This window comes from Osmia bicornis, chromosome 15, assembly GCF_907164935.1.
Source record: "Osmia bicornis bicornis chromosome 15, iOsmBic2.1, whole genome shotgun sequence".
Classification (NCBI taxonomy): domain Eukaryota; kingdom Metazoa; phylum Arthropoda; class Insecta; order Hymenoptera; family Megachilidae; genus Osmia; species Osmia bicornis.
Genome location: NC_060230.1, coordinates 3,300,841 through 3,328,052, shown reverse-complemented (window position 1 = coordinate 3,328,052; position 27,212 = coordinate 3,300,841). Strand labels below are relative to the sequence as shown.

At 40.5% G+C, this 27,212-nt stretch overlaps 1 protein-coding gene across 3 annotated transcripts in view; it reads right to left on the bottom strand.

Moving 5' to 3' along the window:
- The window catches only part of LOC114882871, a 241,669-nt gene that overhangs the window by 121,723 nt on the left and 92,734 nt on the right, over positions 1-27,212 (bottom strand). For all 3 annotated transcript variants that reach the window (XM_029200001.2, XM_029200002.2, XM_029200003.2), the window contains one exon: positions 11,856-12,114. In XM_029200001.2, the coding sequence (XP_029055834.2) occupies positions 11,856-12,114 (259 nt within the window). The remainder of the gene's footprint in view (positions 1-11,855; positions 12,115-27,212) is intronic.

The window sequence follows — 27,212 nt, the reverse complement described above, 5'->3', positions numbered from 1 at the left end:
AATAATGGAGTTGAAAAAAAGAGGGATAGAAAAAACGAAGTAGAGCGTACACGTACGTTTAAATAGAGGAACGAAATGTACGGGAGAGCAGTGGCGAACGAAACAACGGTGAACAGAGAGAAAGAATAAACCGTAACGAACTTGTTGCAATAAGAATCGCAAGGTAACGGGCTTCGCCGGTATTATTTCGGCAGCGAAGTCAATTTGCAATCAGCGGTGCAGCCGTTCTCCCCTCGTTTCCGTCGCAACGAGTATAGTCCGTATTTACTATAATGCGATAAGAGGCGAGTGATATCGTACATTTAAATGAGACCCGTCCGCGTTTTCCGTTTCCACTCTTTTCTCTTCTTCATCATCGCTCTTTCTTGCAAAGAAAAGGTCTACCTCGTTGAATGACAATTTTTATAGGATTGTGGATAAATATAGAAATTTTCAGTACTGAGAGCATCGACATTTAAAGGTATAATGAGTTGAAAGAATTAGAAAATAATTCATTAGTTAGATTATGTCAAATTATGTTTCAAAATAGATCATCAACATTTGACTCCTCCTATTATTGCATCCACCATACGTACTAAAAAAAGGGATGCAAATATTCCAAGTATGGTAAACGAACATTTAAATAAAAAATGGCATCGTAAAGTGTGAAAGTAAATTGGAAGAGCCTCCGAAAATAAATCGACAATGCAGGACGCTTAGAAATGGCCGCATGCATGCGAATTACAACCGACAGACATACCGTAAACGTGTTCGCTTAACAAGGGTAAAAATACGGGTGGTGAATATAAAGGGAAACGAAATATAAAGTAACGGGGTTGGTGTGGGTGGAGGAAAAAAAACTCGACCGCCCACCCTCTGGAATATTTGAATTCATAAATGCGGGACCACCCTTCGAATCGAGCTTCTGTTCTTCTGGGAAATGTCTATTCGAATCGATGCGAACCTGATCTTATAAAACTACCAGCCTGAGATGTTACGAATACTTTTTTCTTTCTATTAATTTAACAACTTGGTCAATTATTAAATATGCAATTGTGGAAATATTTATAGGTGACATTTAAGCAGTTTAAAAGAAAGTTAATCAATTATTTTGTACCTACATATTTTAAGCAAGTTAATTAGGAAGAATTTGAAGAATCTAATTAGCGTTCAAGATGCACGAACTTCTAGTCGCGGGTCAAATTCTTACCCTCGTGACAAGAATAGCAAAAGAGAGGACAATAAGGAATGCGTATTCCAGAGAACTCGAGTGGTCAATTTATCTGGGGTTATTTATCCGTCTTTCCCGAATAACAACGCAGCTGAGATGATCCCCAGTGCTCAACGAATTGGACGACAGTAACAAGACACTTCTACTGAGTTGGTGAAAGACTTGTGAAAATGTAATACCGCGAAGAAATGTATTCGGATAAAGTTTTCGATGGAAAATTGCTCTATTTAGTTTAACGTAGGAAATTTTTTTATGGGGGAGAGATAAAATTTCAGGAAATTTGGCTGACACTTAAAATTTAAAAATAATGAATCATTTACAAACAGGAAATTGAAAGGTTCTCCATTGTGAGACTTATACTATGAGAGTATTTTAAATACACCGTTCAAATTTTTTTCCGTCAAAAGTGGATCACAATGTTTTTTAATTAAATGCTTTCAAAGCTTTCGAAATGCTTGAAACTGTTAAATTATTTAAAATCGGCGAAAAAAAGAATTCAACGAACGCGTAAACTTGTGTATATACCGATACGAAAAGTCCCGTGTAAATTTAAAATAGTTCGAATCAATTAAAACTTGCATTGAATCGAATATTCCGTTTGGATGAGTGTTTTAATGAACTCCTGGTAAAACTGAACATGAAAGCTTTTAAATAAAAATCTTCATACAAGAAATTTTAAAAAACCTGAATGCACATGTTTAATCCTATTATAAAGTAATAGATGTTTAAATGAGAATAATGAACAAATTTTAATATATTCCAACATATGATATTTAACAAAAATTACCAGAACGTAAAAATAAATACGTAAATGGAAAAATTTCTCTCTACTGCATAATGGATTTTTTTTTTTATTTGCTAATGTCATGCTCCTTTTTTCACTGAATTTTACATTATTTAACATTTTCACAATAAAACATCTAAACTGACCCTGTAATAACGAAAGTAGACAAGCATTACGAAAGCTCAGCCGAGAAAAATTTGACTGTCCGTAAAAATTACAACGAACTCGACGTTTCCCGTCAACGAGACGTACTTCGAACAACGTCCATGGTATCCGTCAGTGGAAAAAAAAAAGGTTCGTTTCTAGCTGCATGGACATCTCATTACGGTATCGTAAAAACGCAATTTCCGGGTGAACGCAATTTCGTTCGTTTCGCGCGGGACTTTCCCTTGACCAACAGCTGTGAGGAACGATGTTTCACGGGGTCCCATGTTCCTACCTATGCGAGGAACATTAATTAAATCGGCTGTGGGACGAACGGCGCAAGGGAACGGGAATGTAAAACGAGCGGCATCCCTTTGACAGCAGTCAGCTTCTATCGCAAATTAAAGTCCCCCGTCGTCGCGAACCTCGGCCGGTCTAAAATAATTTCGCGCGTATAAGTGTATCCGCGCGTTGCAGTTTTCACGTTAATTCGTCTCGCCGCGAATTATCATTCTTTGAACGAACCTCTCCGTTCAGCCGTCAATTGGAAAACGTTGCTGCGCCCCTTTGTTGTAGGGGATGAAATATTGAACAGCCTTGGTTGAAAAAAAAAAGGTAAGTGGAACGTGTATGTGTCCGACTGGTCACGAAAAGAGATAAAGAAACCACTCACCGGCAATCCCGAAAAACTGCATCGAAAAATGCAACACCCGTGACCCGCGTCAATTACAACGGTTCCACGCGGCAAAACTCGACACTCGTCGAACAACGTGGGTCGAAATCGATTACAGAAAGAAACGCCGGTGACATCAGCGGTTTTATCGCAGTCCCGATTAATACCATCCCCGACATTCCCACGTTTCCAAAAAAAAAAAAAAAAAAGAAAAAATGAAACACTGTTCCACCCCTCTCGTCCTCAATTTTTCCCGCGGACTCACCGATTCGTGGCACGCGCATGATTTTTGTACCTTTTGCGTGTCCGTGGCTGGCCGGTCGTCCACGAGCCTGGTCCGCACACTTAATCAACTCTCGTTACGGTCTAATGGCTTAATACCGTGGCTGGCTTTGTCCAGGGGTCCAGCGGGATCTCTCGCCTGTAAGCTAATTCGAATTTAAACCCTGCCACTTGCTCACCAGCTCGCTTGCTTCACGCCACTCTTCGCCGAGAGTTACCACCAACCTCCCTGGTTCGTAGTTTTCGCAAACGTTCCCGAGGCTGAAACCCCGCCACCCTCTCTCTCTCTCTCTCTTGGTAACTCTTGTTACCGTACCTTCAATTACGGACCATAACTTTCGCCGTTGACCGGCGAAATCACGCTTTTAAGCTGAATGCGTCCATTACGTCGTAACGCGGAACGAGTTTAGCCAAGGCTAAAATATTTTACCGGAACTACCCTTCGAATCTCTAACCCCAAGCCTCGGTTTTCGAACGATTCCACCGGGATCGATGGTTCGCTGGGTTTCGCAATTCTATCGGTTCATTTTCAGAGAAATTTTGTGAGTTTCTTGGGAAGCTGACAGTAGATCGCGTGAATACATAAAAATGGACGAAGAATGTATCATGGAAAATGTATTTTGCTAATTGTTCTTTTGCCTTTGGCATATTTCTTGTAATTATTATAACTAAACGTGTTAAATCTCTAGGTATCCACATAAATCTGTCAGGAGTGTGGACCAAATAAGAATAAATGCAAACTGTCTATAATATTTCCAAAAGCTCTGATTAAACACGATTAACCCAGTTCAAACGATAAATCCATACATGCATTCTATCTTATAACACAAACACCCGCATCACAGTTGATGTTGTTTGGATTCATCGAGCTAAGCAGATCAGGGATTACATGTAATTAACGTTTGATTGATGCGATGATCTGCGCTTGGTTTCACACCTATGAGGCCAAGCGACGAGGAGAGATTCTGCTCGGCAAGGGTTTTCACGCCGTAAATGGATCCAATAATCGCAAGATTGCTATCATCTCCGGTGGCAGTAACGCTGAAATCTCCTTTAATGTCGTTCTTGCGACTCTCTGAACGCCTCTCCTGCCACTTAACGTCCTGATTTTCTAATCTTCCCTAGTTTCAACTGCTTTTTTTAGAGAACACTCTCTTCAAATAATGATACAACAATTTTTCATTAAAAAGTAAAAAGGAGAAGATACTTCTCCCTGGATAATAGGAAACAATTCCATCATCCTAAAGAGAATTAACTTCGATGGAAAAAATTTCAATTAACTAAATTCTCAAAACTTTCTCCATAATACGGGTAAACAACATAGGAGCCATAGAATACAAGGTTGAAAATCGATCGGATCGGCTTATTATCCGATATCGCGGCGATCCACGAATCCCGTGCATCGTCGGGTAGGGTCGTCCCAAAGGTGAATATCGGAGCTGCAATATCGCGGTAAACCGGGGAAAATATGTATCGGGCGTAGCTCATCTGTTGTAGCCGGTAGGCATGCAGGCGCCATGTGCGGCCGCAGTCAACGCACGCCCACGCATATCCGCGTTCTGCCCTGCCGATTACACCGACTCGCCCCGGGTCATAACCCGTCCCGAACCGGTCTCCAGGGACGAGATGCTACGGTAAATACGGGACTAGGGAGCACTGACGTCGAACGACGACCAGTTCCCCTTGGAATCGTTTATACGTCTTTGTTCCGAGGCAATAGCGCGTATTTTAGCTCGTCCACTCTATATTAACACTTTGATGGCCATAGTGAAAATTAACACGTTGAATATCGCGGGGAGTCAAATTATACTCGAATAATTAGAAGAGAATACCATGTAACCCTTCTTTTTCCAATTTTTTTCTTTAACTGAATAACCCTCTGCTGCATTTTCATTAATTAGCAATTAATAAAATTCAGAAAACAGTATAAGAGGAAAATGTCGCGAATTGAGTTGTCAACCTAAATATACCATCATGAAATAGGAGTAGAGATGGGTATCTATATTTTGCAGACAAACACACATTTTTGTGCGATTCTAATTAACAGAACGCTACGCTTTCATACACGGTTCGTCATTCGGTTCCTCTGAAACGACAAATATTTGAATTGTGAAGGAATCGAAGGAAAAAGGGGCCCTTTTACATGCAGCTTGTTATTTTCGGATTAATCTGCCGGCTGCCGAATACACCGCGAAAAACAGGAAAAGAATTCGTTTCAACGGGATGTGAAACAGTTCGAAGCGGAAAGGGAAGTCACACGGGAGGGAGAAACACGGATCCAGCCGTGTGTATAAACTTTAATTTGCGCAGAGAAACGTTCCGAGCTAATTTTCCATCGGCTACACACATCTCGTTTGTTCTTTGCTTTGAATTTTCTCGATGCAATTACATACTTCTTGTTCCTTTCTTTATTTTATTACCGGGTGCAAGATCATTTGATCAAAAAGAAATTTTGATTATTGTATCGATACTTCTGCGTTGGTGTTCGAGATTTATTAAAGGATTACTGAAGTTCATTAATCAAAAAGTGATTTGAAAACAGCGCCGGGTACGTTAATAGTTCGCAGAATATATATCAAGCTGTGTCGTTGGCTGATTCACAAAGTGACTCAGACAAAGCACAACGCAAGCGGTTATTTTTTCACGCGGTCTCGATTTCAGTGGGTTTAAATTGAGCCTGTGGGCGTCATTTTACGTCAACTATCCAAAGAATGCCACGCTTCGGACATCAATTGACGTCACAGGAAAAGCCAATCTTCGAGTTGACATATTTTGCTTAACATTTAACAAATGACAGTAAACCTCTCGTTGTAGAATTCAACACAGGGTCAATAAAATATTATGAATTATAAATAGCCACTTTTCGCATTGTTGTAAATTATGAAAAATTAATCAAGCAATAAATATCATAGAGAAAAATAAATTTTACTTAATTTCATGATAATGTGTTAACATATATATATTTTTTTTTTGTGACGGCTTTTCAAGTGCCAAAAGTAAAGCAAAAATAAAGCAACAAGAATCGCAAAAAAGCTGATGCACGACCGAATGCTCGAACGATTCGACGTGCTTTTGTAAAGGGTTTAGAAAGTTGGCAACGAAACGGAGAACTACAGAGAAAAGCGCGTCGTTTCAAGCTGTGATCGCGAGCGCAGTATACAACAACATCGTTCCACGGAGAATTTATTCTGTTCGTTGGTGCACGCAGCCACCCACGCACACCAACCACCGACCAAGCATCGGGAAGGGTTGGTCACCGGTTATGGGGTGTAGCTGGCATGAAGTCAAACAGCGTTCATAATTTACGTAGCTTCGTCTGTGGCCACGGCAGGGAAGCAGTGCCGTTTGCCACCCAGCTGAGTATCACAATAATTTTACCGACCAAAGCGAACGTTTCTATCCTCTCGCAAAATTCACCCCTGTTGTTCAACGTACACATAGATGCTGTTCTTTTATCAAAGTGAAATTTCAAAATTCCTTTTTTCCTTTAGTACATTAAGTGCCAATTTTTCGAGTGCTTTCAGTTTGAATCTATACCAACAAATTGATCAAATCAAAGCAATATTCGAAGCACACGACAACCCTTTCAACTGAAATCCAACAACGAAGTCACCTTTCGAAGTTTCCCCGCTGAATAAACGTTATCGTAAAACAGAGACGAAAGTGATGCCTGGAAAATGGCAAAGAGCTCGCACGAAGACGAAAAAGAAGTAGCAAAGCTTTCTGCTCGAATTTACGAACGAATCAGCGAGGAGATCTCGGAAAGGTTGAATAGCTTTAACGAAGCGAGACGTGTGCTTTCTCGCGCGACGCGACATTCCAAGCCAGCTGGTTAAATCTTCCGCGCCCTTTGGTCCCTTGGACGATTTCCTGGTCTCGATAGCTACAGAACACGTGCAACCACCATCACCACCATCAACGTGGTAAAACTTCGTTCTATACGAAGTCAGCTACGTGTCCCTCGATTCCCTCTTAAATACGTGACGCCAGGATAACGACTCCTGTGCCTCCCCTGGTGACTTTAGCAACCGTGCCGGGACGCGCGTGTACACATGGGATTAAGATTCGATCAGTGATTACAGTTCGAAGAAAAAGTACGACGTTCCAGGGGATCGACCTATTAAACGTTATCTTCCGAAGATACGGCCAACCAGAGATACGAGAATCGGATTCGAAACTTCAGATAAGCCGTCGGAATTAGTAATGAGTTGGCTATCAGCTCGAATCGTATTCGAATATCATTTGAAATTGGACTTCTTTTCCCTTTTCAAAAGTTTCGAAAGTCTGGAGCGAGGTTTTAATTATATTAGTGTTTGGACAAAGAAGATTTATATTATAAAATTTACCTAAATACAATGATCACTCTTTTTCAAAACTTTGTTCTCAAAGCAGAGAACAGTGCACAAACAGCATTTGCATATTTCCATTAAAAAAACAAAACCTACCCAAAATAAATAATGAAATCTACTAAAACCATCCACTCCAACAATTAAACATTCCACCCACGCAACGAACACAAAAATTCACCCAAACACAAGGACGCTATCACCAACACTCGAAAATTCCTCCACAAGAGACTAACTCGTGCTATAAGGGTAGGAACAAAAAAAAAAAAGAAAAAGGGTAGAAAAAGAAGAAAACGAAGGATCGTTCTCTCACCTCTGCGAGACCGCTATCTACCTGAAAAGGGTGGTCTGTGGAGGTGGGACGATTGTCCCGAGCAGGAAAACGGTTGAAAGTTCCGGCTGTTCGGTCGGCAGCAGTTTAAGTTTCCACAGGGCCGAAGTTATAACGAGAATTGCCCTGGCCGCAAAGTTTCCTCGCGTGTACATACTACCCCCCGGTCCTCATTTTTCTTCGCCATCCCCGTGTTACCGCGTGCGTGCACCCTCTAACCAAACCGCCCTTTTCTTTCTCGTTTCGTTATACGCGCATGCTCCACGAAAATTCGCCATGTAAACCGTGCACACCGCAGACGTTTCTTTTTTTTTCTTCTTCTTCTTCTTCCACCCCCATCTCCGTGCACTTCCATGCACGTTGCAACGGTGGCTGCGACACGGTGCTCTTTTTCTTAGCCGCTCGCAGGCATTCGTGCGGCGAGAATAAAACGCTGGCATATTTCAGACTTATTGCTCCACGCGACGACCACTATTCCGCGGTGCCCTTATTGCTACTAGTTTCATTCTTTTCCGGTTTACGGTGTTACCGCTGGTAAGGCTGGCACCTACACGCGTTTCGACACTCCACCGCGGCGAGCGCGTTTACGCGCAGATTCACGACCTCCTCCAAGAGATGGTTCAGATAGTCTCGGGGGTTGTTACTTTGGAGAGTGAACGGAGGTTGTGGGCAGGGATGATTATTTAAAATTCCTTACTGGGAATTTTTGAAGAGTTCATTCATTGGAGAATTTTTAGAAAAGAAAATAAATCTAGCTCTAATTAGAGTTTCAAGATTTTATTTTTAAAGTTGTCAATTTTCTTTCTTCAAAAGTATATTTTCTATGAAACAACCATTATACCGTGAATAATAACATTCGATCACGAATTATTCATCGGAGTTCTGTAACGTTCGAACGTAATAATCAGAGCAGAATACCAATGAATTATTTTCCAACGCGTAATAAATGTTTAAAGTAATACGCGACTAATGAATTCACGTAATTGTAGGCCGAGCTCTGATTGAAATATATTTCAGTATTTACCTCGCTGCTGAAACGTTAATGAAATTAATTTCAGAGAAGTAATTCGCGTACCACGTTGCAACCGCAACGCCAACATATTTACGTTGTTTTCATCATTCTTCCGGAGGGTTTGCATAAACGTGCATGATTATTCCGGATGAACAGTCGCCATTGATTTCCGGATACGTGCGCGAATTTGAAGTTTCGAAACCGTAAACTGCGAAAATTATACCGCGTTTTCTCGTTTGATAACCGTGAAATTAATTACTCACTGTGAAACTTTTTAATAAACTATATTACTGTATTAATTAACAGAATAATAGATCTTTTTCATCGTTTTATTTAACTTCGTTTCTACTTTCTTTATTTGAGGCGGCTGACTATACTTCTGCGGCGTCTACTGCCGATGCCTGACTAATGTCGATTCGTACTACTTACACTGATTTCCTACTTGAAGAATGGGCTGTTATATCGCGTAAAAGGAATCCTTCTTTTTACTACTGTATATTAAATATTGTATTAAGAATCTAATCGTAATCTAATACCAAATTAAACCCTTTCGTATTTCTACAAAATATCATTGAATAATAGCAAATAGTTTGCTCGTATCCCTCGTTTCGAGCAATTTGCAACAGGCTGTAACCATCGCGAACTTCGCTGACGCAACACAGACATAGAGACAGATGGAAGAGGCAAGGTGAAATCCAACAGAAACGGAGGGTTGCTCGCAAACACGCCAGATTACCGGTATAAAATGCTAAACCCGCGGCTGCACGATTCCCCAGCGAGCGGATTACCGCGGAAGTTTTGACGCGATGCGAAGCACAAAAGAATCAAAGCGGCAGAATAGAGGGGCAAGAGGAGGGGCCTGAAAAGCGGCTTGGATCGGGGCCGCGTTTGAAGTAGCATTTCCTTGGCACAAACGACCCTCTTAATCAATTGCTAGCGCCTTTATCGCGGCTCTCGAGCGCCATCCACACCTTTCCGCTCGTCCCGCCTCGCGCCGAAAGTGTAAAGCGGCAGGCTAACAAGCAGCAACTTCGATAAATCTTGCTCCTTCTCGAGCCCCTTTTTTTTTCGATAACAATGGTAACGAGGAACATTAACACTGATTCAATGAAAGGAACTAACACTATGAACACACAATGAGATTAAGAAATTTTAAAACTATTCTCTTTAAATAATTATGATAATATTTTTTACTTCTTAATCAGAGTATTAGATGCCTCAGAATGGCGTCAAACCCTACCCTAACACACTGCAAATATTACACTGTTAAGTACAAGTATTCAAAGGAAAACGCTTAGAATGCGAGATAACAGAGGTCACGAAAGCGAAAAGCTTTCAGAAGCTCGGCCATGGGCGAGCAGGGTGTGCAGCAGGGAAACTTATGAAAATCCGGGATTTATCGCGGCATGTGCGAGAGCCAGCCGCCTCCACGGCTCTGACAAATCGTCCGGAAGTGAACGTTCGATCGTTCCTGAATCCTCTTTTCGTCGGAGCTACGGAGCAGGACCCTCTGTCCCGTGGACCAGCTGCCTTTGAAAGCTCTGATAAAAGTTTTAATCCGTTTCGTCCCGCTTACCCGCCCTCCCGCTCTACGCCGTGGCTTCACCATTGAGCGGCTTCCGTCCCCCCCACCCCTTTGTCCGTTGTTTTCGCGAAAAATGGAAAATTCGACGAACGTGTAGCTTGTAATGGTTTAATGATGTTTCGACAGACGTAACATGCGGCCGAGTTGCGCTGAAACTCGACCAAAGCTTTTCAACTTATTGTATGGTATCGTACGGGTTCGTCTATTGTGAGTGAAGAACTTAATTGTGTTTCTTTGCTGAATAATTCTACCATTTTAGGTAACGAATAAAAGAATCGGGGAAAAAAGATTCGAAAAATTCCGAAACTTCTATGAAACGATAAGATTTTTAATTATTCTAAGTTCTGGATGACTTGGAAATAATTATGAGATGTGATTAATTACAGTCATAATGGAGACCATAATTAATAATGTTCTTATTCTACTATGACTAAAGAAAATCTTCGTTAAGAAGATAGATAATTCTGGCGCCGTCAAGAAAGGAGTTTTTAAAGAAATTGTTAAAGAAATTTTTTTTTTTTTTTTTTTTGAATATAATTGGCAACTACTTCATTAACTATTCAGTATGTAAATACTGATTCTGATAAGGTTTCATTTAAATCAGTGCATAATATTCAGGCTAGTTGAAGGTTAATAAAAATCTAGATTTATTCAAAAATACTGCCGCAAGTAGCCGAGTCCACAAATTGTAGGAAAATCTAGCCACCAGCGTTGGAGCCGATAAAACGAAATAAATGGCCAGCTTATCAGCGAAAAATACTTTGCGCGAAAGTATTATCGATTATGCGAGCCGGGGATCGGCGTATTTCAGTTAAATAATTCTGCATTAGACCACACACGCGTGCAAATGCGCCGGCTAATCTGGTCGGGGCCACACGCGTGCACTTCGAAAACGAGAAAATTAATTGCCATCCCAAAAATACGAGGGGACGATCCCCATTATAATAAATTCAGGGGTAAGTTTCACAGAGGCTACGACCCTGTCTGAATTTATGCACCATATAAGCCAATTATTTATCGTCGCCCTGTGACTCCAACCACTGTAACCCTTTTTCCTTTCCTTTTTTTTTAAATTTGAATTATGAATTCATGCTCAGTTGTCAACTAATATATTAACGGACAGTTTTTTCATATTTCAAAAATAGATTCCATTGTATATCCTGATAATTAAAGGATTAATCAATTAATTCTAGGTAAAAGATGTTTCAGTTTTCTTTTTTATCTACTTTTAAAATTATTTGACAAAATCAAATTTATAAAAATTGAAAATAATCGACGTATCGATATTTATATCGACGTGTATATAGATACACGATATTTAATTTCTCTTTATTGTTCTGAAAACTGGAACAATGAACTTTAACCTAGGTAAATATAATAAAAGGATCATAAGTCAGGATAACAGATCAACTTCTGTAAAGTTCAACTTCTTCTTGTATTTTGACCACGGGCCAGAAGCGAAAGAACAGCTTATTAAAGAAGACTTACCTGTGCCAGCCGCCCCCAGCCTGAGAACAGCGTCGCCTTGAAGAGAGATGGAGAGGGTGGCCGTGTCCTCGAGGCGTGCAAGAACTTCTTCGGGAATGTCCTCGGGTTCGCGGAGGCGGAGGGTTACTTCGCCTCCGCCTCCGCCACCCTGACCACCTCCACCCCCGGGACTCGTCGACGCCGAGTACATGAACACAGATCCGTACCCATGTAATGATTGCAACGGCAGCCTGACGCCGCCCACTTCCCCGACCGGACCCTGAAAAACGACCAAATCGTGTTCAGAATAAACCCTTCCATGTATTTCTACTGTTTAATTGGAATATTTTCAGCGATATTAGATCATAAATAAACCTTTGAAGAAACGAACAAATTTTATATCATTAAAATGGATATTTATGCAAATGAAACAGTTGAATTTTGAAGAGGCGAAATATTAAACGACATACACCTGGATCATAAAACAGAATCGTACGTTCGAAACAGCTTGGGGTTCGTTCGTCTCATTAAAAGGCAAGAACGTCCCGTTTCCTTTTCGTCTCAAACGGTAACTCGATTCAGAGTAAGACAGAGATGTGTTGAGACCGATCGAACGCGTAATATTAAATTTAAGAGTTCGTTCAGTTTTCCGTGGACCAACGGGTCGTATTCCCGTGAGAGGAACGCGACTTCGTCCATCCGTTTTCCTCGCCGTCGATTTTCACGTCGAGCGTTCTTTTACGAGCAGAAATATTTTGCCAATTTCACCCTCCGTCCATGCAAATTTCGATTCGCGAACGTCAATATTTGCTGAATTGCAACGAAAAAGGATTCCGATGTACCGCCGCTCGATTCAACGTCAAACGAGAACTGGCCAGACCTTTTGGCTTCTCTTGAAAACCATAATATCCAACGTTAAAATAAAAGAACCTATCGATGAACATCGAACGAGAAAGAAAAATATCTCGATAAACGACGCGATGTTCCTTCTCTATTTACGTAGTCACGACCAGAACCAATCTTCTCGATACGTCTAAGAATAATACATCCTTTATGGAAACTATTCGGGGTATTTAAAAGGTGCTTACAAATTCAGCGATGGATCCATCGTTCTAAGAAAATCAACGTGCAAAATTCGCGGGTCTCTTATTATCTGCCCTTATTTTAAAATTCTTGCAGAAAAAATCAGCTTCCAGCACTGCTCAACATTATTATCGAACATGTAATCGGACGTTCTACCGTTCAAACAATTTTCCGCGTAGTCAGCACGATAAGACAGCTTTACGAGCGTGTTGACATAGATCCGAAAAGTGCACAAAACATGCCCGCTATCGCGAGACCATTGTAGAACGACGGGTGCATTGCTGACGAGGAGTAGAGCCAGGACGTCTCCTCGTAGGACAAACAACCGGAAACGCGGCCATAACAATACGGATACGCAGCCAGCACGCCTGCCTGTGTGCCGTTTCCGGTGCACCCGAGTATCGATGCAACACACGGACATAACCGTAACGTAGATTTCCTGAGCTGTAACGTAAATACGGGCCAACCTCGTAAAAGGCCTTCCCCCCCGTTCCGCTGCTTCGAATCGATTTCACGTGTTTGGTGAATTATCGAGGGACTCGAAAAACGTCCGTGCGTCAGCCCAGAAACGCAGATTTCATATTTGGATTTCCAGGGATCGTAAGTTCTGCTGGACGCTCCAGGCACGGAAATCCCTCGAGCGTTTTACGCGAAACGGATCCTGATATTGAGAAACGATTGCTTTCAGAGAGATTCGTGTTTTGTAACTGATATGTGCTCTTTATTGCGAAATAATCCAGGAATATTGGAAACTAAATGTTGTTAATTTTCCTGAATCTTCAATTGATAAATGGTATACACGGTAATATTATTTTTAAGCAATCAAGCCCAGCTAAAAATTGGGTTTTACAGGGAGAATAACCTACACTCCTTTCAAGCAGTAGTATAGGTCAGCCATATAGTTATCACAGTTGTCGTACTAAGCATAGATGTTTTCACTGTGACAGTTAAGATGGACGGCTGTAATGTTGATGCACATATCAAGGTTTAAAACAACCAACAGGACAGAATAAATATGAAAAATAAAAAAATACCTATTTCAAGAAATTAGGAGGTGAACCTCCATTAAGAATAAGCCAACAAGTAAGTAGATTCATCCGAAGCCTCCTCGCATTCCAAACAATCATTCTTCTCAAATTCGCTTAGAAAAAAAAAGCTCGCTGCTTTCCAAAAAACCACGTTCACAGCATAATCAAACTCGCCTCCCGGCGGAGGCTACCGCTGATAATTTTCCATGCATAATAATACGCGACGCGAAGAATTTGAATAATCCACTTTCACGCTATTTTCCCGTCTGATAAGTCATTAAGCCGCGGGTCGACGAGCGGCCGAGACTTAATGCGGCTCGGAGAGCAATCTGCTTTGTTTCAGCTTCGTTTCATCCAAACGATACACCAGCAAAGAAACGACGAAAGAACTAACCGAGGTAAGATGAAGTAACCCAAACAAAGAAAAATTTCTCCCTCATTATGATAAATATACTATAATAAAAACAAAAAAATATACTTCAAGCGAACACTAGTCATTTTTATAATTATGCCTACGTTCGGGTCAAAATTTAAATTTTAATTTGAATTTATTAATTATAGATGAGATAGAGAAACTTAAAAGTAGAATTTTTAAATAGAAAATTACATGGAAATCAAATTAGAATTTATAAATCTTTTTACGTCAAGCTGGAGTCTATATTTTGACTTAGGAAAGTAACTCAAAATATTAAAAAAAAGGAAGGACAAGGGGGACAAGAAGTAAAGTCGTTTCTCATCGAAGCGACGGGGGTTAAATCGAGGGGGCGAGAGAAATGTAGCAGCAGGATCGTGTTGGAGACGAAACGGGTGTACGATCGGAACGGTGCAATAAAACATTTTTCAAAACTGCATGAAACACGGGCGGCGAGCATCGGGACGCGGAAAAAGCGTCGGTGGGGAGCCGCATAAATGTTCCAACCGATGAATTATTGCCGCGAAATGGCCGTATCCAGTTTGTAAACGGGGCGCGAAACGGGTGGGTCGCGCGACCATGTTGGACACATTGTTTACAAAGTATCTGACCACCGTCACGGTACGAATCCCCTCATTTTTCTGACGTGCGTAAAGTGCGTTTTGTCGTTGCGCCACAGTGCATTAAGCTACCGTACAACACAGAGGGATGGAGGGCTCGTGTGACACGGATGGTCGGTCGAAAAAGAGATACACGGATACCCGATTTAACCCCCGTCCTACGCCGACCTAACATTTATATTTTTGCGGTGCTCCTATTGCCGCTCGTTTGTCGCACGATCGCGCTCGCTGTTTCCAAAGAGGAAAGCTGAATGTAAAACCACTGGCTAGGCAACGATCCGCGTTTTAGACCGGCAGGATTTTCGTTTACGGCTATTGCTGTCTAGGATTAAGGGTATGGCTTTTGGATTTCATGGCTTTCGACCAGAAATGGTAAGGCTGTAAAAGGTTTTTTTCAACGTTCGAGAAGATTGAGATTCTTTGCACAGCTTTTGGGATGTTGCTTATCGACAACTGTTTCGTGTTTGTACAGTACTATCATGTATACACAGCTATAATAAAAGTATAAAAATAAAATAAAATACTTACGAACACCATTATTCCTAACTAGTAAACCGATACAAAATTTCAAATGAAAATTCATCTCTGGTAGTTAACAAACACAAAGAATTCAACAATAAAATAAAAAAAAAATTCAAAAAATCAGTGTAATATGTACTTCCATGAAACATTCGACCGTAAATGCAAATATTACCTCGCGTTTTCTCGTTTTCAAATAATTTCATCGTCGCTGCATATTTTTTTTTTTTCAATTCACAATACGTGCATTCCTGTTAGCCAGAAATATCAAGTTACTTTTTTATTTAGCGAGGTATACCTCGATATTTGCTGTGGTCGTTCGACGGTTACCTGATGCGAGCGCAAATTACGGCTTCCCTACAGGTATCGAAGTATATCGTAGGGTTCGGTTTCCACTTGATTAATTGGCTTGCACTTGCAACAATTTCAATCTCGATGGGGACTCATTTAATGTTTAACGAAACTCGACACTTACCAGCGATCCTTCCTGAATATTAACCATAAAAAAGTGAAGCTTTATAGTAGCCATTGCTCTTGTCTTTAAATAATAGCTTCATCAAACCAAAATTACTTTCTTCTAAATAAAAATTCAACTCGTTATTTGTTAAATATTCATGAACCGCTGGCAATAATTGAAATTTACTTGGAACATTAATATATAAGTACAATTTTATCATGATGCAACACGTGGAATTTAATATTTCATGTATTTTGAAATTAGCAACATACAACCATAGAATCTAAGTAACTAAAAAGGATACGAAGTGTTCGTGACATAAGTTATTGTTGCAAACTGGTAGCATCCGAATCACAAAAACAAAAACATAAACCTCTGTATATGCAGTTATGGGCTTGTTGCATCGTAACAGGCTTTGTTTTGCAGCTTTTTCGTGCCCGGCACACCTGTGGACACCGATGCAACTTTTTGTAAAGGTACACGAGCTCTCGTGTTACTTGAGCGACTATCTGTGATAGATGCACAAACGAAACGAGATTTTTCACTCGGTTCTATAGAAATGCCAATACGAATGGTATCGAACTAATCACACTTTTAGCATCACCAACATATTTTAACAATCGAATCGTATCTCTTTTCAAGTAAAATTAATTTTTCAAAGTATATTTCATTTAAATGATCAATTATTTTGCATCGATATTGAAAGATACGTAAATAATTGCTGTAAATCGATCGGAGAATTCTGTTCGGTATCACGCATTTCCTTTCCATTTATCTCCATCTTCTGAAATCGTCATCCCCTTCCTATCGTTTCCCCTCCCTCGCTTTTCTCGCGAAGATCGCGTAATTACAATACTTCCTCTTCCCTTTAACGGTCTGCAACCCTCCCGGCGATTTCAGTCATTACAGCCAACGAGGATCCCTCTGTCTCCTCTATGTTTTTCTTCCATTCTACTCTTCGATTGTTTTACTCTTGTGTGCTGTATCGTTGTTTATCCAAGACAGCCATTCAAATATTCGCTACTCGAAATTTAGCGAATAAAGAGGAAATTGCATTCCATCGAAATTTTTATTTTACTTTAATGTTTGTTTAAGCTCAGTTTTATAACAATACGAATTTAGTGTATTTAACAAGCATCCCTCTATTGGTCATTCCAGGGTTAATTCTACTCTCACGTTGCGTTTCATCGACGATGCGTTCGGTTTCCGTGATTAACGAGAGATCCGATATTAACCCGTGTCTTTTCCCTGTTTCCCAGTTCGTCACAGACTTCTCTAATTGCGATATTGCGAGAACCAAGCGATCCCCTGAAGCAGTATTACGCGAAATTAAATCATGCGACCGTGGGCTTCGCAGTTGGAACATTTTCGGATCGATAACGCGGATTCCGGACTAAACGAGAGCGAAATATTTGCGAGGAGGGGGATCGGAATTTGAAACTGCACGCGAACATCGAGAATTAATGCTCGAACGGTGTACAGGTAGGTATACCTCTTTGTTCGCTACACAGTTTACAACGATTTCGAGCTTCGAAGGAAAGTTTGATTCAAACCGAGAAGCCTTGCTCGTGATTTTGTTCTCCTACAGGACCACCGGTGCAATTATTCCATGGGAAATGAAACTGTGAGGGTGACTGGAATATGAAACATTACTTGGTAATTTTGATGCACTATGTTTTTCTTTTCAAACTGGATTATTTCAGGAATAATAAATTAATCATTTGCGTGCCAACTTTAATTTCAATGGGAATGGATTGAAATTTTGCAATGGAAATTAGCTAGAGCGTGCTAATTTCTAACTTTTGCAAAAACGTAAATTTATAATTGGAAAATTAGCCAATTTGCAAGAGGACTTATGCAACTGGAACGATTCATAATTCGAGTTTGATTCGAAATAGAAAAAGGTTGTAAAAATGGAAATATTTTCTTCTTTTTTTTTTTAGAACTGCATATTAATTAGGCACAACTGTAAGACGGAGATCTACGAGATAGCCTTACTAACGAATCTACTAAAAGACCCCTGACGAAACATTCATTCTCTTCCCTTCCCTTTGCCCGCTTTTCTTCCGCAGCACAATTGTCGTAGTATAATTAAAATTTCGCTATTCCATGCCGTAATTCCTGACACGTGTATGACTGTAGGTTACAAAAGGTGAAGGGGTTAGTACTAGGGGCGAGCTGGAAACAGAAGCAGAGTCAGCGGCCACGCGAGCCGTTTGTTTTCATTAAAAGTTATTATCCACCGTGTAAAAACTTCAATGCACGGCCGGCTAACATTTTTAAACCTCCATTGTGCCCGAAACGCTTTTCTACCCGGTGGCCCCCCGAGCACAATTACCGGGAATGACTCTGCGAATTGGTTGTTTCGTTGGAATAACGTATCCGCATGAAATTACGATTCGCTATTTCGTCGGGATACCACCGCCGATCTACTGTAACGCTGTTTGTTCGCGTGCAAAAAATAAAAGAGAAATAGTTAAAACAGGGCTCGTTTGTTTTACTTTTTGCTTTTGTTCCGTTGGAAATTTGCTCGATGATAAATAATGGGTGAAAATAAAAAAATAAAAGTACGGGCTCGGTTGATTGTTCTCCAGTATTTATGCGCTTTGTTTCGCGGTCTGTTTGTTAAATGAACTTTAGAATCAGTTGTTGTGAAATATTTTTAATGGAATAATTCTCCTTGCTTTGAATTTTTATCAATGATTTTTCACAAAATTATGGTGAAAGCTAAAAATATTTTTTGTGTAAAAGATTGTACGGCAGAGAGAAACTGGTCGGTTTTGCTTGGAAGTTTGTTTCGATTGAACGATCAATACGACGTCAAATCTTATCAAAGAACAATATTACAGCTTCAAGGTAATTCCTGCACGTCACGATCGAGAAGCGAGGCAATAACTAAAAATAAAATGCTAGCGCGTAGCTAGCCGCCAACGGCGAAATATTTCGCGAAATGTAACTCGTTCCCGCTGTCGAACTCTGTTCCACGGACGAAGATTGATGAAAAACGTAATTACTGAGCTTACTGTCGGACCTTCCGCTCCAGCCAACGAAATCTGCATTTAATGTCCTCCCCTATCGACAAACGTAACGCTCGTTTCCGTAACTTTGTTACTCTTGATACACAGATTGCTGTTGTTTAAACATGACATTGTTTCTCTTAAGATAAATGATTCGTCATTTACTTTTAAATAAATTAACATTATTTTCTACGAATTTTAATTACTTTCGAGTTTCATTTCACGTATCCTGAATAATGACCAATTTTTAAATTGTAATTAGCATTTGAAGTACAATAAATGATGAAAGGGTTAAGATCAAAAATAACATTGAAAAATAGTAATTAATCTATTAAAAAAATTTGTCCAACGGTTCGAAAGGATGAAGAACGTCATGGAAAATAATTCAACAAAGTCTCTCGGCGGAAGACAAAGTCGCGTAAGGAACTTTAACCGCGAATTATAAACGCGACTTTTCTCTCTTTACCCGGCAAGTGCACCTCCCTCTGCAGTTCGCGACGCTGCTAGAAAAACGAACTGGCCTGTCTTTCGCGGCTGCTCCGGGTAAAATGTTGTCTGGCTTCTATCGGGGTAACGTCCTAGCCGCATATAATAAAACGGCACGGCTCGGCTCGGCTCGCCTTTCATGGAAACGCTCTTGCCCGCGGGCGCTTTTCTTTCATTTCTGACGTAATTACGCGGAGCGTCGCAAGAAGAGGAAGGGAACTGCGAAAGGGCAGCCGAGGAGAATGAACCACCACGAGGAGGAGGAATGCTTCGCGACGAAGACGAGTTCTACCTTCTAACCACCCTCGACCTACTACCTTCGTTTTCTCAATAAACTGCTCGCTCAAACTTCGATGCACCTTCAACGATGGATGGATTTTTCTTCTTCACATTTTTTGCTGAAAATTATCATTTTTAAGATCCTCCTATCGATGTTAGACATTTTATTAAAATTTGTCAATAACGGTGAGAATTGAAAAAGAATTATTACTTTAATCGTACCATCCAGCAACCGTAACATTAATCAGCCATTAATCTTTATTAATTACTCTTTCAATTATCCTGTCGCCGGTGTTTCAATTCACATCAGCTTTCAAATTTCTGTAACGCAATGAATTGTAAATCGGCAGAAAAGCACGTGGCAACGATAACAAGGATCCCATATACGCGTTAGAGATGGTACTAATTAACGGCCACGCAAAACCAGCCGCTATATTATTCAACCTTTATTCCATTCGTGGAATTTACATTGTAGAACATCGACGGGAATGAAAATCCCTGTGTTTCGCGGTATTCGCACGCTCGAATCTAGCCAATTGAAAAGTTCCAATAACCGAATATTAAAATCCGTCGATGATATTTGCAAACACGATAATCAGCGATGCAACCGATCGTACAAAGAGAGTGTACGTATTGTCGTTTATTCAGAATATCGTACAAGTTGACAAACGTAGGAACGTGAACAAGTAACGAGAAGGATCATTGTTAACTTTCGAAGAATTGATACGAACCGGCTATTCAAACACGCGATAATTACGATTTTCATTTCACGGAGAAAAGGTGGCCACCTCGGGTATCCGTGATATTGAAATATTTTTCTCAGACCAGAACGGATTTACTGGGAAAACATGAAAGGCGTACGTATTCTCAGAGGATAATATTCTGCGTTTCCACAGAAATTGTTCGCTGATGTTCAATCTTTTTATGGAATCTTTCAACCAGGATTTAATGAATCGCTCTTTACGGAAATGCAAATTATACTTTCATTTCGCTTTTGTTTTATTTAAGCGAGAAGAACGAAGGTTCAGCTTGTAAAATGCTGAAGAATTTTCTAATTTCATTCGAAATGATGATGTACATCTATTTTCAGAGCGATTTGTATGTTACGGAGTAATTTATTGTCGGAATGGAGAGATCATCGAGAGCACGGCTTCAGATAACTGGCGATAAAACACGACCGGTGAGATTGAACTTACGTATACACGGAACTTCCTGCTCGAGGAATTAAATCGGGATGAGAATGTCGCGAGTTTCGAAGATAGTTCGAGTAAGAAGAGCCGTTTATGCGCGAACACGATTTCGATTAGACTTTACCTCGTGAAAATTTGTGCCGCCTTAAACGGATCATCCAACTGAAAGACTCTGTCCTCTTTTTTTTTACTTTACTTAAATCGTGATAATTACAGACATACTTAACCCATCAAATTTTATTCTAATCAAATTTCATTAAAATTAAATAAGATAAGAAGAACAAATGAAGTTACAAGGTATAAGAAGTATAAAGGTTAGGAAAGGAGGAGAAAAAAAAGAGAAGGAAGGTGGAAAATTAGGCATCGAAGAAGCGATCTATCATAGCCATACGTTCCCTTCAAGTTGAAGGGAAAGGGAAATGGATGGGCACGTATGAAGGAAGAAACACGTGGAAATTGAGTTAACACCGACGAAATTCTTTTTTAATGGACGAGCCACGTCAACTGCATTCTCCCCGTGGAAACACGAATCTTCGGTTATTTCAGTTACATTTAATGATTGAATAAGACGGAATAGCTATACAAGATACAAAAGAATACACGATATTTGTTCTCTTAATATGGATGTATAGATTCTGGAAAAGTATTAATAAATACGATGAAAATTCTTCATTTTTTACCTTTGGAATTTTATAGAAAAAATTAAACATTAATTAATGAAATTTTTAACAGACTTAACATAGAAGTCAACGTGAGTAGAAGTTAATGCGTAATATTATATAGCAGTAGAGGCGCCTGCCTATTGCAAAATTATTTAGAGCTGAAAGGGTTAAATTACTTTGTATCTGAGCGACGTCGATTTAACGAGGGGAAATGAAGAGCGGCGGAGACGCATAATTTTAGCGTTGGGGCTAATCCGGAGGCCGTAGCCTCGATAACGTCGGTTCCGGGGGCGGCTTCACCCCTGGGACCGGCGGTAAATTTTGTAGCTGACAAAGCCGCGGCACTTCGTTCCGCTTCCGGCGCGAGTATCGGCTCCAACTCGCGTAATTAGGGTCCGTGGTGGTCGATTCGATCGAATCGAGGGTTTTAATCGGTCATGCGAAAAGTCTGTTTATTAATTACGATTTGTTAAATGTTTTCTCGCGTGAATATGTGAAAAAGCAATTTGTTGGAAGGTTGACAATTTTCGGGGGTAATTACGAGAATATTGAATACTTGATTAAAAAGTTTTCTGGGACATTTAACATGTTGATTACTTCAATCACCAGTGACTAGCACTATGAATTTAATTTAAAAAAGAAGATGAGTGCTATTCATTTTTACCAACGACACAAAGTTACGAATGAAGCGATGAAATTGAAAGATTAAATATTAAACTGCACGATAATTATTACTTTGTCAATTGCATTAACTTTTAGACTATTAATTCTACTGTACCTTATAATTTTACACGCCACTGCACGAACCCATTACAAGAAAATTTTCAGTTACTGGATCATTTAATATATCTCTTTTGTAGTAGCAAAGTACCGAAAGCGCTCGTAACGCATTTTCCATTTTCCTCATTCGCGTTCCCTCGAGTTTCCCGCAATTTTCGATACCATAATAATCGTACGCTGGTATAAGCAAGGAAACTCGAGAACCCGCCTACGATCCTGTCTATTAACCCAACATGCATTTTCGGGAAAACTCGACGAGAGGGAAACATTATGAACGCGCGAGCTCTTTCTCGAGGAAGAGCCGCTGAAACGAGCCGCGAATCGCAGAGCTGGCTAATAATGGTCGAACGGCAAACAAGGCGTATTATATTGCCGCTATAAATTGCACCGCTATACTTAATTTACGCGAGACGAAGAGGGCGGAGAAGCGTTGTGCCTTCCCTTCTCGAAACTTTACCAGTTAGCAGTTACCGATAATTATCCGTGCCGCTTTCCTTTCACGGGGCGCGAAATTATAACGCTTCGCTAGCCACTGCGAAACGTTCGCGGCTTCAAAACTTTTCAACCACAAGGAAACCCACCGTGTTTCCTACCAACATAGACAAAAAAGAAAAAAATAATAATTTTCTCGCCGGTTTCATTCGTCGATTACACGATTTGGTAGCATTGATACTCTAGAAAAAAATTTTTTATTAGCTCTCAGAGGTATCGTATGAGGGAGATTAATAATTTCCTATTTACTAATCGACTACAACCTTAATTTAAAAAATAAGAAAATCGTATAACTATTCGACTGAAGCAAAATATAAAAAAAGAAAAGTAGAAGACACGAAGATAGAAGCAGAGAGAATGGAAGAGGATGGTGAACCGCATAAACTACGTTAAATTCCTCGTACTTACGGCTGGTTAAATATGCAGCGGAATATCAGAGTGTGGCCACGATGACCGTATCCTTCGTAATATAGTGCGATACTTGCAAGGTATCCTGCATAACTCGAAGCGGCCATCGGGAGGGACGAAGCGTACAGGGCGAAATAATATTCCTCGGCTATAATTTCGCTTTCTCGCTCGCTCGCTCTTACCCGTTTGCTCGCTTCGGGCGTATTTCACCGGGCTCGGGATACGGTATCCATAATGCATCCAGAAGATGTAACTCCAGCTACCAGCGACGCTGCTCCCGATAGAACGCGTCGCTGATGCTGTAGGGACGCTTCGACCGAAGCGTCGTTAACGTTTCACGAGACAGCCGTGCTCGATAAAGAAGGAGAAAGAAAAAAAAAATACAGCGTCGTGCAAGCGATGACAATGCTCGTCGAGAGAAATTTCGCAGAAAGCTTCCTTAACACCTGAATCGTCGCGTTCAATTTTTTAGAAACTTCTAGCTGCAGTTTTATTTTTAACGATTTTCTTCTTCTTTCTTCTTTTTATTAACAATCAGAATATTTCAATGATGAAGGTACTTATCAGGGTTATTAGTTTTATACTCTTCAGTTATAATCTTCGAATTTGGCAAAGGCTAAAGGTAAATTCTTCTCTTCTTAAAGTTTCTGTCTCGTATTTTATGATACATCTCGATAAGCGGGTTACGTAAGGAGCGTTATGTAACAGCAAATCATTCGTATAAACAACCGAATTCCTCGCGTTTGGCACGATGAACTATGCTGCAAACGCGATGGAAAATATTTTCGAGCATCATCCATATGTGTTTTACGTGCAAGCTCGACTTACTCACGAAGAAAACACGTTGATTCACTAACACACTTTTTATCAGAACTCGACCGTTTATAGTTAATTTTTTAACGTTAACTATGCATTAATCTTTTATACATTCTCTGGTATTTTGTAATTAAATTTCAAAAATATCAAATAAGAAAATCGTGATTGAATTAGTTTACACGAAGAAGTTAGCTGAAGACGAGAAAGATGTTCACGACACTATGGCGATGGATTGAGCTGAACTGCAACAATCCCCGTAGCTACGTGTCCGGGTACGCGGTGAAATAATTGTTGCATATTTAATGAGGCGTAAGGTAACAGGGTCACGCCGACCCGGCACCAATTTCCTCGCGGAAAATTCACCATTTTCACGACGGACCGTTCCTACCTCCCTAAATAAGGCTCGCTTCGAAGCATCACGGAACAAGCACCCACTACTACTACGTGCCCGGCTACGCACGGAAATAATTGTTGCATATTTAATGAGACGAAAGGTAACGGGATCAACGGATCCCTTCGTTCTCCGCTTTCGCGACCAAAGTCGATTTTCACTGAGAAGTGGATCAATTTTAAGAATCCTGACGGCATATAGGTACTATGCGGAAGAGCAATCGTTTAGTGGAAAAATATAGAATTAAAATATATAAATTAATGAAGAATTAGAGCTTCAATAATAGATAGGTAAGTATGAATTTGAAAATAAAAGAAAAATTTAAATTTCTATGAGCAAAATTATTTTTTGATATAAACCATTAAAATTGGTATCGATGCAATTCATATCTAAAGAGTTAATTGCAAAAATAATAAAAACAATGATTGCTTTATATACATATACGTATATAAGGAGGCGAGGAGCAATAAAATTATCCTCAGCACATTCTATAAACACCTCAAGTTCCACTTCTTCCTTTTCTTCTGCTTCTACTCCCCCGCTTTTATTAGCCCGGTTTTCTATGGTGTAACTCGCTCGCTCGCGACTTCACGGCTAATTAATTTAGTTTTGCAATTTCTCCGGGCCGAAGGAACGCCGGCGTTCTGTAATTTACGCCAGTTCCCGTCTTCCTTTCGTCGTCCTTCCTCTTCGCGCTTTTGTACACCGGGGATAAGTCGTTGCCGGGCTTCTTTACTTGCACGCTTCCATGGAATTTATCGATCACGGAAGGAACACGGTAAATATGACGGTGAAGTCGTTCGAAAACGACGACGGAATTGTTTGCATCGCTCCTCCTCGTTGAATAAGAAACATCTTACTACGCGTACGTTTTCAAGAAACACTCGTATCGAAGACACTCTAGATTCGTTTTCTTAACAAATAACAGATTACACTCGCTGAATAATTTTGAAAAGAATCTACTTCTCGAAGAACTGAAGAATCCCTTTACGCTACGCTTCGTTCTTAATATTATAAAGCTGGAAGGTTATTTTTAGTAATAATTCTATAGCGAAGATTCTATAGAACATGGAGTCGTGAAAAAGAGTTAATCACAAAGCAATCTAGTATGAGGCGAGGAAGGGTTAGAATCTAGCATCAACTTCGTAGAATTAATCCATAATCACGGGATTTATAACCGAATGGTATCCATTCATCTACCATGGAAGACGGTACAAAAAGAACACTTGAATCATCGCGTGGTGCAGTAGTCGGTGCCTCAAGTTTCATCCGTGTACTAGCAGCTTCCGTGTTTGCACCGGTGAACAAGCACGATGACGAAGAAACGCGGGGGAGAACCAACAAGGTCTGAGAATGGGCAGAACGAAGCGAGAGAGTAAGGGAGAGAAGGAACGGACGTCGCATGGGTTGAAACCTGGGAAACCTAGTGTGGGTGGGGGTCAAGTGGCAAATATTAGTACGAAAACTGGCGTTGCCAAGCTTGCCAGAGCTTCGCGACGAAAGCTGCTTAAACGTTCCCTCGTTCCACCATTCGAAAAAGCTCTCGTTTCTCTGCCACCCACACCGAGGGGAATCAACCGAGCCTTACAGCCCTCCAACACAATTCCACCTCGACCAAGTTCCTCCTGCCTTCCATTCTCGGTGGTTAAAGCTCCAAACGGATCTGTTGTGAGCGCGTGAGCGAGCAAAACGGGAAACCGGAAGCCAGACGAAACTCGGATAGAAAGAGGAAGGAGAATCGTAGAAGCGATGCTAGGAAGTACCGGCTCGACTGGCAGCATCCTACCGGTAGCGATAATAATAGCGCAGTATATTCCTTTGAGGGGTAAGAGTACCACGGGAAGAAAACTTTTCGCCAATCGTACGCGTATATCCGTTTCACTTATATCCCTCCACACAGACTTCTAATAATAATTCTAGCTACAGACTTTCAACAGCTTGACGAATTTTCGACTGCTGGTATCAGTTTTGAAATAACAAGTTATTTCTTAGTTTCTTGATTCCTGGGTACAAGAAAATATAGAGTGCAACTTTCGAAACTTATGAGAATTTTTGACTCCGTTTGCAGAAAAACAATTAATACAGCAGGATGTACATTTAATAAAAGACAAGAACAATTTCTTATGTCCAGTAAATTATGAAGGAAAGTCTTTTCCTCGGCAACAGCCTACATTTAGCTCGCGTGTTTGCGGCTGTACGAGCTCGCGTTTGAATTCATTAAACAGACCACGAGGAAACCCTTTCCACGAACACGTGTACGAGTCGTTCTCATTATACGCGATTACGCACACGCCGGTACACCCTTGGCTACGGCCAATTCGCGGCTAATGCCAACTAATTACCAGCCGACCGGAAGTTAAAAAGTGTGGACAAGCCACCACTGGCATCCGCTGATGATTTCTCGCCTACCTCGACAATTCCCAGGGAACGAAAGTTTTCCTATCGCGGTTACCTTTCCTCTGTTATTAACCTCTTTCTACTTGCATCGTCTACTTTCTTTTCAGAAAAATCTCCAATAATAAACAATTACTTCTATATCAAAAAACGAATTGGTTACATTTCATTTCCATTTGATTAGACGTGTCACGGTTTAATTAAAATGTCTTGAAACAAAGTTAAATACTTCTCCATCCTCAAAAAGGTTCTCTGAAATATCCACGAGCTGATCGAAAGCAATCGAGTTTCAGTTTGATAGAAACGTTGGTGAAAAGTTTCCTAGCTAATATGAAATAATCACT